This window comes from Vombatus ursinus, unplaced genomic scaffold, assembly GCF_900497805.2.
Source record: "Vombatus ursinus unplaced genomic scaffold, bare-nosed wombat genome assembly UNPS02014794.1, whole genome shotgun sequence".
NCBI classification, from domain to species: Eukaryota; Metazoa; Chordata; class Mammalia; order Diprotodontia; family Vombatidae; genus Vombatus; species Vombatus ursinus.
This window is the reverse complement of record NW_020954572.1, coordinates 31,149,352-31,163,392: the sequence shown is the minus strand read 5'-3', so window position 1 is coordinate 31,163,392 and position 14,041 is coordinate 31,149,352. Positions and strand designations below refer to the sequence as shown.

General features: G+C 34.8%; 1 protein-coding gene across 1 annotated transcript; it reads right to left on the bottom strand.

Moving 5' to 3' along the window:
- Nucleotides 1-1,065: 1,065 nt before the first annotated feature.
- LOC114048907 (olfactory receptor 4F3/4F16/4F29-like) lies at nt 1,066-1,998 on the bottom strand. The gene has a single exon (XM_027870067.1). It carries the CDS (start codon nt 1,996-1,998, stop codon nt 1,066-1,068), a length of 933 nt encoding a protein of 310 aa, XP_027725868.1.
- Nucleotides 1,999-14,041: the final 12,043 nt, after the last annotated feature.

Genomic DNA, 14,041 nt, shown 5'->3' with positions numbered 1-14,041 from the left:
CTAAGTCAATACATGGCAGCAGGGATCCATTTCTGTTTGAGTTTGACACCATTGTTGTGAAGAATCACTTTGAATGGAGAAATGCTGAAATGAAGGGGGAGGGGAAGTTAAGAACCTATTAAATAGTTCAGACAAGACTGAGGTGCCTGAACTAATACTATTATTTTATGAGGCAGAGGTGAGGATGAGGCTTCAGCTATGGGAGATGGCCAGTGAAAATGCAGAGAGATACAAGAGATGGAGTGCCATATCTAAGGAAGAGAGAAAAAAACCGCTTTGATCAGATCATACTCATAGGGTATGGGAAATAGAGTGATATATAATGAGGTTTGAAAAATAAGTTTGGATAAGGATGAAGGCTTTAAGAGTCAAAAAGGACAGTTTATATTTTATGCTAGAGGCAATATGAAACCAATGGCATTTATCAAGAAGGGGAGTGACTTTGTCAGAATTCTGTTTGAGGAAAATCACCTTGATAGCTATGGGAAGGTTACGTGTCTGTGTGTGTGTGTGTGTGTGTGTGTGTGTGTGTGTTAATGGAAGGAGGAGGGGTAATGGAGAGTATAGAGCAAAGGAAAACCAAAAGATTATGAACCTGGGAGACTGGGAAGCTGGAGGTGCCCTCAGAAGAAATGCCGTCAGGAAGTTCAGAATAGGTACAGGTTGGGTGGGAAAATAATGAGGCAGTTAGGTATTATAATGGATAGCATACTGGACTTCAAGTTGGGAAGTCCTGAGATCAAATGCTGCCTCAGACATTTACTAGCTGTGTCACACTGGGAAAGTCACAACCTCCCTCATCAGTTTTCTCATGTGTAACAAGGATATAATAACAGCATCAACCTCAGAAGGTTTTTGCAAGGTTCAAATGAGATAACACATGTAAAATGATTTGAAAATATTAAAGAGCTATATAAATGCTAGCTATTTATTATATTTTATGATGTTATATTACATTTTAAATATGTTGAGTTTAAGATATCTATGAAACATTCAATGGGAATATCTGGGACACACCAGACTTAAAAAGAGCCTCAGGATCAATAGTCTTTACCCCTACTGAATTTAAACAACCTTCTTTAAAAGTCGACTACAAACTCTTCCCATTGCTACCTTCATCTCTTTGTTCCTGAATGTGTAGATGACTGGGTTCAGAAATGGAGTAAGAACTGCATCAAAGATAGCAAGAAACTTATCCAGGCTTGATGTAGGAAATGGCCATATATAGAAAAATATTAATGGGCCAAAGAATAAAACTACCACAGTGATGTGAGCTGCCAGAGTAGAAAGAGCCTTGGAAGAACCACCTGAAGAATGGTTTTGAACAGTGACTAGGATGAAAATGTAGGAAATAATCAGTACACAAAAAGATCCAAGAGAAATGAAACCACTGTTGGCGGTGACCATAAATTGCAATCTGTAAGTCTCAGTGCAGGCTAGTTTGATGAACCGGGGAAGATCACAGAAAAAGCTATCCAATTCATTAGGACCACAAAAAGGTAAGTTTACAACAAAAGCTAGTTGGACCAATGAGTGGATGAGGCCAATGATCCAGGCAACAATCAAAAGGAAAATGCACATTCTGGGGTTCATAGTGGTCAAATAGTGGAGAGGTTTACATATGGCCACATATCTGTCAAAGGCCATGGCTATAAGCAACACCATCTCAGTGCCACCAAATGCATGAATAAGGAAGATCTGGGCAATGCAACCCCCAAAAGAAATTAATTTACGCTTCCTGAAAAGGTCACAAATCATTTTAGGGGCTGTGACTGAGCCAAAACCTAAGTCGATCAAAGAGAGATTGGCCAGCAGGATATACATAGGGGAATGTAAATGAGAATCAAAGGTCACAGTAAGCAAAATGAGCATGTTTCCCAGAATGCTCACCACATAGAGTACAGAGGAGGACACAAAGAGGAGACACTGAATCTCCCATGAATCAGAGAGCCCAAGGAACACAAACTGAGATACTATAGAATGATTCTCTCCATCCATTGACTCCAATGGGTACAGCTAGATGTGATCTTGCCTAAAGGAAAAAGATGATACAGGAATCAGAATTCATGAGAATAATATTAATATCCTGGTTTGAGGGATGTACAAGTTAGTAAAGTCAAATATTACTCTATGTCACAAACCAAGCAACATTCACATAATCTCTGAAATTGTTCAATATTGTTTTTTCTGCTTTTTCTTCTGTTTTTTCTGTTGATGGATAAGATGAAAGTATAAAAGAAGGATGCTAAATTTTTAACAAATACTCTAAAACTCATCAGAGAATCCCCAAAACAATAGAACTCAAAGGGATCTCAAAAACCATCTAGTCCAACACAATAATTTTATAAATAGGGAAATTGGTAGTTGTAATGAAGTAACTTGCCCAGGGTCAGACAATTAATGTGACTGAGGTACATTTCAAGCACAGGTCTTACTGATTCCAGGTCCAGGGCTCCTTAAGCTCTACCTAAATACTTCAAGAGGTAAAAGAGATGCTGTAAACAGAGGAATGTCACTTAATTGGAATGTAAAATGTTGAACTAATAAGATAAATAGAAGAAAAAGGTATAAATTCCAAGAAATGATATGAAGAATAAAGGTATTCATTATAAGTCTTGTAATTACCCAAAATAATTCTGTGAAGTCTCTTTTGGAAATTACCTTGAAAGCATGAGATACTTTCTTTTAAAAATCCTCAGTGGGAACAAGTCTTTGACCTTAGAAAATGACTTGGATTTTAAGAAATGACCAAAAAATCATTTAAAGCCTAGTGTGGTTAAGAAAAAAAGAACTTAAGATGGATTAATGTCATTTCAGGTTCACAGCTAGCTGTAACTATAAAGGGATGAGACAAATTTTCTTTTTTGCCTCATAAAATAGTTCTGGAGAAAATTCCAAACTATCTTATTCCCAATGACATGAGACATAAGTTGTAGTAAATATAATTAAGTTTTTTATCTAAAGTTTGGAGACAAGTATAAGGACGGGATGTCAGAGGAAGCAGAAAAACAAGCGCAGTAAATTACACAACCAGAAAAAAATGGAATCTACAGAGACTGACATGACAGATCTAAAGGAAACAACAAGGAGGGATATTATCAGAACTATCTAACTTGGTTCTGCCTGATACCATCCCATTGGCAAAATGGAAAATGTCAAAAGTTGAAAGGGTCATGGGGAAAACAGCATTTTAATTCTCTGTTGATATAACTGTGAATTGGCCTAGTCATTATGGAAAACGATTTGGAACTATGTCCCAAAATTTACTAAACTGAACATACCATTTGACCAGTGATACCACTCTTAGGCCTATAACTCAGACAGATTAAAGAAAAAGGAAAAAAAAAGCAATACATATAAAAGTATTAATAGTAGTTCTTTTTGTGGCAGCAAAGAACTGAAAACTAAAGGGATGCCCATAATTTGTGGAATGGTTGAACAAATTATGGCATATGAATGTGATGGAATTACATTGATCAGAATTATTCTGATCAACATAATGACGAACTCGGATTCCAAATACCCAATGATGAAACATGCTCCCTACCTCCTTATAGAATTGTGATGGACTCCAGGTGCAGACCAAGTCCCATATTTCTTGGAGATGTCCAATGCAAAATTTTATTTTGCTTAATTATGCATATTTGTTATAAGGGTTTTGTTTTTCTCTTTTTCCAATGGAGACGGAGTGGAAAGAAATGGAAACAAAATGGATTTAGTTAGGTAAAAAAAATAAAATTTAATTTAATTTTAATGAAAAATTATCAAACTTCTCAAAAAAAATAATTTTACCATGATATTCCAAGAAGCTGTACGAGAAAAATTTTCAGAAATACTGAAAAAAATTAGAAATCAACAGAATGAGTTAATATCTCAATGTAATTGAGGAGGTAGAAAATAGAGATTACATTGGGGATGTAAATTGAAATGCAATATGAAAAACACTAGAAGTGTTCCTTTGATCAGCAGCTGAATGACACAAATGGACGTGGGTCAAAAAAGGAGGAGGAGATGAAGAAAAAGTTGATTTGGGCCAACAAGGAAAATAACTTCTTGTGTTGTAAGAAATAAAAAAGAACCAGTTTCAGAGAAATCTGGGAAGACTTTTATGAACCAATAAAAAGTGAACAAACCAGAATAATTATTTATAAAATAACAATAGTATAAAATTATGCAAATGCTTTTTAACTGTTGGCTGTAAAAACAAACAATTTGAAAAGACATAAGAACTCTGATCACCATAATGACTGAGCAGGATTCCAAACACCCAAGGATGAAGCATGCTACCTACCTCCTTACAGAGTTATGATGGACTGCAAGTGCAGCCTAAGTCCTATACTTCTTGGAGATGGCCAATGAAAGTATTTGTTTTGCTTGATTATGCATATTTGTTACAAGGGTTTTGTTTTTCTTTTTTTTCTGTTGGAGAGTGGGTGGAAAGAAATGGAAAGAAAATAGATTTTAGTAAAGTAAAAAAGAAAATAATATTTAATTCAAAAAAGAATTACCAAAGAATTCTCAAAACAAAGAAAAAAATTTTACCATGATATTTCAAGAAACCATACCAGGAAAATTTTCAGAAATATTGAAAAAATAGAAAGCAATAAAATTTAAGGGCCACTAATAATCATGCACCAGAAATTCAATTCAATTCTTGGGTTCATAATGGTCAAGTGCAGTGAATTTATTACTGTCAGTCTTTGAGAATACAACTTAAGTTGACAGATAACCAAAAGGAAAACCAACACATATATTTAAAAAAATCAAAGCAAAGTAGCTTTTTTTGGTAAAAAATTAAAAATAAAATAAGCTGCAGTATGATATGCTGATGACTGAAACATAAGACTGTCTCCACTAAAAAACTGACATAAGACTACAGTATTTTAGATTTAGAAGTGGAAGTCCATCAAGATTAAATGCAGAAATGGAGGGTGAAAGACTTGTTCAGGATTACACAACTAGTGTCTGAGGAAAGATTTAAACATAGATCTTCCTAACTATAAATCCACTTCTCTAGCAGCCATAACTTTGAAGAATGGGGCTAGAAAGAATGAAATATATGGAAGTTTTTCATATTAAAAAAAAGAGCATAGGTACCCAAATCAATGTACAATTTTAAACTATGATAAATTACTTAATAGCTTCATGGGATTGAGGAATTGGGGAATGGAAATTGAGATGTAATGTGAAAAACAATAGAAATGTTATTTTGATCAACAGCCAAATGACACAAATGGGCTTGGATCACAAAAGGAGGAGGAAAAGGAAGAATAAGTTGATTTTAGCCAATGCAGAAAAATAATGAAAGGAAAAAGTCAAAAAAAAAGGATAGAGTGCAGAAAAGGGTTCAATATGAGTGACACAACATTCTTAAATATGGGTGAGGGGAACAGACTCCTTCCCCTTGTAAAATGTATTTCATAATAATTTAAATACAGTAATTGGGTTTAATGTTGTGTTAAGGAAAGGTTAAGGAAATGTTAGTATTAGTCAAAAAGAAAGATTGTATTATCTTTTGATGAAATGAGTAATTTAACAAAGTATGGGAAAGGCTAAGTCATTTCAGTTATGTTTGACTCTTAGTGACCCCATTTGGAGTTTTCTTAGCAAAGACACTGAAGTGGTTTGCCATTCTTTCTCCAGCTCATTTTACACATGAGGAACTGAGGCAAATACAGTTAAGTGACTTGCCCAGGGTCACACGGCTAATAAGTATCTAAAGCCAGATTTGAACTCAGGAAAATAAGTCTTTCTGACTTTGGGCCCAGCACTCTATCCACTGAATCAACTAACTGCCTAAGAAGACATATATAGCAATTAAAACTTCAAATGTAAATGTATTTAATTCTCAGTAAAAAGAAAAAAATAATTATCAAATATACTAAAAATCACAAGTATTTCAGCACTCAGCTAATGGAATATGATAAATCAAGAAAAAATATAAATGAAAATATTACTGATAGAATAACACATTGAAACTGAATTTGATAGATATATGGACAGAAACAAAAGAAGTAAGTAGGGAATGTAACTTTTTCAGATACTTGGAATCTTTATAAAAATCAGTTACCTCAGACAAGAGAATATTAGAAATCAAATGAGAAATGTTAAATGCTATAATTACAGATCACAACATAGTAAAAAACAGTAATCTCTAAGAAAAGCAAGATTGAGACATAAAACTAAATGAAAAAAGTACTTGTTGAATAGCAGTTAATTTAAAAAGCAAATTACAGAAACAATACAAAAAATATGTGTGTATGTGTGTGTGTATATATACACATATATATCTATACAACATATCAAAATGTGTGCCTTACATTCATATACTACAATTTCTTTAGCTATTCCATAATTATTGAACACATGCGTTGTTTTTACCTGTCATGATGTATTGGGATGCAGTCAAATCAAAACTCAGGGGACAGCTAGGTGGCACAGTGGATAGAGCACTGGTCCTAGAGTCAGAAGGACCTGAGTGCAAATCCAGTCTCAGACCAGACACTACTTGACACTTACTAGTTGTGTGACCCTGGGCAAGTCACTTAACCTCAATTGTTTCACATAAAAAAAAAGTACACAAATCAAAGCTCAGAGCCAAAATATTTCTAAATCTTTTATAAACATGATAAAATAAAAGAAAATTAATGAATCCTATTGCTATCAATTAGCTAATTAGAAAATGAACAAATTGATTCACCAAAAGCAAGCACAAAACAAGAAATCATCACAACTAAAGGAGAAACTTATAAAAATAAAAAATAATCAAATTAATAAAATAGTCAATAAGATGAATAAGTCATTAATAAAATTGATTTTTAGAAAAGAATGCAATCAAAATTTTAAAATCAGAAATGAGAAAGGTAAGATCACGATTAATGAAGAATTTTTTTAAATCAGAGACAATCTTGTGCAACTAGATAAACTCCAATAAAACTTAGATTATTAAAATACAAAATTCTCAAAAGACTAAATAGAAAATAGATAACACAAATAAATAAATCTCAGGAAAAAATTAAATTACTATTAACAAGTTGCTATATGAAAGGATGAGATAAAATCACAAGGAAATTCTAGTAAAGATTCATCAAAGAAAAAAATTCCTATAGCATAAAACTATTTTAAAAGTTAGAGATTCAATGAAGAAAATCTGGTCCTCCTCTCAAAACTTATAAAAATGTAAAAATAAAAAAAAAGATAACTGCAGACCATTATCATTGACCACCAACATTAGAAAATATTGAAAATGATACTTTTGGGTAAAATTCAGCAATTTGTCAAAAATTAATCATTATAGTCAAGAAAGGCAGTTACAGAGGAAAAAGCACTGGCTCTGGATTCAGAGAATCTGAATTTCAATTCTACATCTGATATTACCTGTGTGAACTTAGATAAGTCACTTAACCTTCTTGGACCTCAGTTTCTTCATCTGTAAAATTAATAAATTGGATTAAATTAATTCCAAGGCCCTTTCCCACTCTATGTTCTATGATCTTATGATATTAAGAAGGTTTTATATCAAGAAATTAAGAAGGGTTCAATAATAAAACTCAATTGGCATACTAAGGCATATAAGATAATCCATAAATATTGCATCATTATATCAATAAATGCCCCCAAAAACTTTAATAAAATTACACCTCTTTTTTTTACTCTAAAAAGCTTAGGAGTAGAAAGCTTTTTTTTCCTTAACAGAATAAAGAGTTCTCATTTCACATCAAGAATTATCATTTTATTTAGTGTAGAAACATTAGAGGTTTTCCTACAAAGAATCAGGATAAAGTTGGGCTTTTTACTCCTCCAGTGCTAATATTAAATAAATGTCTTCTCCCATAACCTCTTTCACATCTATCTCACATAAAGAGGTGACCTTCCTCCTTGCCAAGACTAACCTTTCTAAATGGACAAGTAAATCCTTTCCATCTCCAGCAGATTGCTCCCTCCTTCATATCTACTGTCACTAATTTTCAATCTTTCCCTATCAATTGGTGACTTTTGTACTGCTTACAAACATGCTCATGTCTCCTCCATCTTTAGGAAATCCTCACTTGATACATCCATCCCTGATAGCTATCATCCCATGTCTTTCCTCCCCTTTGTGCCTTAATTCCTTAGGAAGCCTATCTATAATATATGTCTTCACTTCCTTTCCTTTCATGGCTCATAGCTCTCTATGGTCTGACTAATAACCTCATCATTCAACCAACCCTTCTCCCTCCAAAGTTACCAATGATCTCTTAATTGCCAAATCTAAGGATTTTTTCTTAGTCTTCAGCCTTCTTAACCTCTTGGCAGCTCTGACACTGTCTTTCACTCTTCTTGATACTCTCTTCTCTCTTGATTTTACTGACACTGCTCTCCCCTTGTTCTCCTGCTATATGTCAAACCACTTTTCTGTCTCCTTTGCTGGATCATGGTGATCCAGATCATGTCCATTAACTGTAGGTATCTCCTCAGGCTTTGTCCTAGGCTTGTTGTCTTCTCCATCTATGCTATTTCATGTGGCAATCTCATCAGCTCCCATGGATTTAATTATCATCTTCAAGTAGATGATTCTCAGACCTATTTTTCCAACTCTTGTCTCTCCTAACTTCTACTCTCCCATCTCTAACTGCCTATTGGACATCTGAAACTAGGTGTTCCACAGACATCTTAAACTCAATGTATCCAGAGCTGAATTTGTTATCATTCCTTGCCTCCCCTCTTCCTAACTTCCCTTTAACTACTGAGGGCACCACTACTTTCTGAGTCCCTCCAGCTCACAACCCAGGTGTTATCTTTGACTTCTCACTTTTTTTCTCCTCCCATTTGCAGTCTGTTGCCAAGTACTGTCAATTCTACCTTCATGTCCTATATATTTGCTTCTCTTCTTTGACCCTGCCACCACTCTGGTTCAGGCCATTATCACCTCCCACCTGAACTACTGCAATAGCTTGCTATTTGATCTTCCTGACTAATGATATTCCCATTCATTCATCCTCTACTGACCTATCAAAATGATTTTCCTAAAGCACAGGTCAGACTGAGTCTTTCTCTGTCTTTCTCTTTCTTTCTGCCTGTCTGTCTGTCTGTCTCTCTCTCTCTCTCTCAACTTCAATGACCCTCTATCACTTCTAACATCAAATATAAAATCCTCTATTTAGCATCCAAAACCCTTTATAGTGTGGCCCCCCCTCCTACTCTTCCAGTCTTCTTATACCTTACTTCCCACCATATATTCTGTGATTAAGTGACTGGCTTCGTTGCTTTTCCTTACATAAGATTCTCTATCTTATGACTTCAGTTTTTTTCACTGGCTATGATCAGGGAATGAAATTCTCTCCTTCCTCATCTCCAACTCTGGCCTCTCTACCTTCCTACAGGTTCAACTAAAATCCTACCTTCTACAAGAAACCTTTTCAAATCCCCTTTAATTCTAGTGTCTTACCTGTGCTAACTATCTACAATTTACACTGAATGCATCTTGTTTGCAAATAGCTGCTTGTACATTATCTCCCTCATTAAACTGTGAGTTCCTTGAGAGCCCCCTTTTTATTATTTCCACTCCCTGGCATATGATAAGCACATAATAAATGCTTGTTGAAGGCAGTTTTCAAAGAAGTCAAAGCTATCTATTGTCATATAAAAATATTTTAAATAATTATTGATTAGAGAAATGCAAATTAAAACAACTCTGAGGTACTACCTCACACCTATCAGATTGACTAATATGATAAAAAAGGAAAATGATGGATGTTGAAGGAAATCCACCTCCAGAGAAAGAACTGATATTATTTGACTGAAACATGCTGTTTTTAACTCTCTTTTATTCTTTTTCTTTCATTCAAGTCTTCTTGTAAAAAATGACTAATATTAAGATGTTTTACATGATTGCACATGTATATCCTGTATGTGATTGCTTACTATCTCAGGGAGGGGGGAGGGGAAGGAGGGAAGAAAAGAGGAATAGAATTTGGGACTCAAAACTTTTTTTAAAAAGTTAAAAATTATTTTAACATGTAATTGGAGAAAAAATAAAATACATATTAAAAATAAATGCTTATTGACTGATGGTTTTTAAAATAAATAACTAAAACAATAAAATGAAAAGACAAAATTAAAGTAATAAGCTGAGGCAAAGCAGTTAAATTATCTTTATTTGCAGTTAATATGAAGAAACAACAAAAAGATTAATTGAGGAAATATATATAAGACACAACATAAATCCACAAATATCATTAGTATGTCTACATATCAATACCAAAAATAATTGGTAGAAGTGAAAGAAACATAAATATCACTTACAATAAAAACAAAATATGTAAAATACTTGGGAATTAACTTATCAAGGCACTTTAAAACCTATATAGAGACAACAATAAAACAATTTTTAGAAAAATAAAAAATAGTTAAACAATTAGAGAGATATTCAGTATATACAGCCAGCTCAGGTGATGCTCTTTGGCTATGCCTCTGCAAGGAGGAAACTTGATTCACAAAAAGAACCACAAGGCTGAGACTGCATAGTCTTGGGTTTTAGTCCCAACTTCATTAGTTCTTTGCTGTTACCTTCTTCAAGTCCCAGGTATACTCCTACCTTCTACAGAAAGCTTTTCCCATTCTTCCTTAATTCTAGTGCCTCCTCTCTATCAATTATCTCCGATTTATATTGTATGTAGCTTGTTGGCACATTATTGCCAACCAGGCTGTTTGCATGTAGTTTTCCCCATAACAATGTGTGCTCCTTAAGAGCAGAGAATGACTTTCCCCTCTCTTTGTATTTCCAGTGTTTTAGGGTGGTGCTTGGTACATAGCATGTGTTTAATAAATATTTATAGATGAACTAGCTAGGTTTCTCTGGACTTCAAATTACTCACCTGCAAAATAAGAAAATTGAACTAGTTGATCTCTAAAGTCCCTTTTAGTAATACTATTGTATTAGATTAATTTGTTTGACAGTCATTACTTTATTGTGGTTCTCAAGAAACTTCAAGGACTTTCTTTGAGTTGCATTCATTTTATCTGCCTCTATAATACCTGTGCTGAGAATCTTGTCTTCCATCATCAGGGAAGTAAGCAGTTGAATAAATTATCATTAGTACAGTCAGTAATAAGATTATTGAACAACTGAGGCTTGGAACTTGACAACTGAATTCTGCATTTGACTCAGTCCACAGTGCTGATTCTCAAAACAGCTCTAAGAAACTACCCCACACATTTTCATTCTAGGTTCCAAAAAGTCAGTTCCCAAAAGGTATGTTCTGCTCTATAGTCTAGAAGCTTACTGATTTGACTGTGGTACTCAGATCCTCCTTCCTTATATTGTATCATGGTGAGAAGGAATAAGATGTAGTGGGTGACATACTGGATCAAGAGTCAGGAAGATCTGGATTCTAATCTAGCCTCTAGCTGCTGACAGTAGTGTAATAAGCAACAATAGATTAAGTCACTTAATCTCTCTAATTTTCCTTATCCATAAAAGGAAGATAATAGCATCTGTAGTATCTATCTCAAGAGTCTTTTAAGACTCTTTTAAGCTTCAAATTATTGCAAGCTTCTTTTGTAAATGTCACATGGTAGCCTTATTACATCCTACATGCCTAAAAGCCAACATTCCATTCACTTATGTAAATCCTAATTCTGTCACCAAAACCAGCTATTGGTCCCTGAAATCTAAAGACCTAGTTGAATCTTCTTCGGTACTGCCAACTTCATATCTGTCATTCCACCTACCTATTCTGAGGCTATAGCATCAACAGGAAGTCAAAGGAGCCCTGTAGCTCAGCCTCTTCAGTCTTGTGTAATGTAATTACCCAGAAAGCATAGAACCTTTTAAAATGTTACCATGAAAGGAAAGATAGATAATTAGCTACACATAATGGGCTCAAACAAGTGAGACTTACAGAGGCCTGGGATTGCCAGCCACAAACCATATGGCTAAGGGAATTGCATCCTCAAATTGTATAAGTTTGTTCTGACCAGTCATGTGAAGAAGCATTTTGAATTTGTCATATACCTGAAGGAGAAACAAGCTATTCATTGTATAGATTTGCAGCTGCATGTGTGATCCTTTATTTTCCCTATTATACTCTGTATATGGAAATGCTGGTTTACTTTTTTTTAAATTCAGAATAAAAACAATTGTTAAAGGAAAAGATCTATCACATATGGAGCCTATTACATGATAGATAAATCTATTACAAAGAGGAAAAACCTACCGAAATGAGTAATAAGCTCTAATTATAAACGTCTACATTACTTGATTACATAAATAACGTTGTGGCATTAAAAAATGAGCATTAGCACAGGACCTAGCACAGAGTAAGTCAATCAATAAGCATTTATTAAACACTTACTATGTGCCAGGCACTGTGCTAAATACTGAGGAGACAAAAAAAGAGAAAATGATATCTATTCTTAAGGAGCTCACAGTCCAATAGGAGAGACAATAAGCAAATTGTTGTTGTTCAGTCATTTCACTCCTGTCTGACTCTTGTGACCCAGTTCAGGGTTTTCTTTGCAGAGATACTGGAGTACAGATGAGGAAACTGAGGCAAGCAATGTTAAATGACTCACCCAGGGTCACACAGCTAGTAAGTATCTGAGTCTCAGGTCTTCCTGACACCAGGCCTAGAGGTCTGTCCACTTGTGCCACTTAGGTGCCCCAACAGGTAAACTAGGTACATGCAAGATATTCAGAGTAGATGGAAGGTAATCCACAAAGCAAAGACTGGGAAGACTTGGAAAGGCCTCTTGCAGAAGGTGAGCTTTGAGCCAGTTCTTGAAGAAAGCCGGGAAAGTTAGGAGTTAGAGGTAAGCATCAAGAGGACTGCAAGATGTCTAGTGCAGGGCTTCTTAAACTTTTTCCACTCATGATCCCTTCAGCACTTCTTAAACTGTGGATATGCGGTCATGACCTATAGTTTAAGAATTGCTGGTTATAGCAGGATCATAGGATAGATGGAGGGGTATGAAGTATAAGAAAATTGGAAAGGAATGAAGGAACTAATTTATTAAGGGCTGGAAATAATAGGGACACATTAAAGTTCATTGAGCAGGGAAGTGACAGGATCAGACTTATGCTTTAGAAGAGTCACCTTGGCAGATAACTAGAGGGTAGATTGGAATGAGAAGAATCTTGAGGGAGGGAGACCAATTAGAATAATGTAGTAAGTAGTCTCAATGAGAGGCTGAGAAGACCTAAACTGGAGTTGTGGCTGTGTGAGTGGAGAGAAGGGGATATGTAGAAACTATATTGTGAAGGTAGACATGACAAGATTTGGCAACTGACATGAAGGATCTGCAAACATCACTACTATGATTGCATGTAAAAAGACAGCTTCAAAGTCATTGGTTCACATAATCAAGAATAAAATTAATAGAGAGTTTAATATTTGGTACAATGTGCTCACCTTGATATTCATTTCATTTACTGCTTACTTGGATCATTATTAGTTAGCTTGATTACTAAGTAAAAGTACTCCATCCCTTACTTATTCTATATTGTGCATTTCAATGATTAAGCTTGGCCCCAAAGAAGAGACAAGAGAAAGAACCTCCCACCACTTCTTTGCAGAGATGGGAAACTATGGGTGAGGACATCTGCATATAAAGTCAAATTTTGGCCAATATATTGGTTAATTTTGCTGAACTGCTTCTTTTTCTTCTATTTTGTTCTTTGATAGAAAGGTTGACTCTGTGAGAAGAGAAAGGAAGATGAACAAATTTGGAAATGTAGGTTAAGAAAAGCTTGGTTAATTAATTGTCTCAAAATCTTAACAACAAAAGTAAGTGATGGTGTGACATAATAATGGTGACCATAAAGGATGGTTGCCTTTACAAACAGAAAAGAAAAAGAAGCCAATGGGAGCCAAATCAAAACCAACCAGAAATGAGCATGGCATAGATGATTCATTCTGTACAGAATGAATATTAGTAATCCCCACAAGGTACACAGACAACTCTGGGCCTTTCCAGTGACCCAGTTTCATTCCTTTCCACTCTCCACCTTCCCATAGCTATTCCCTAAAACTAAGCTGATCCTTCAGGTCAATCACTATCC

Excerpts from the sequence above, each read along its gene's own strand:
- LOC114048907 (XM_027870067.1), bottom strand. The coding sequence starts at position 1,998 with ATGGATGGAGAGAATCATTCTATAGTATCTCAGTTTGTGTTCCTTGGG.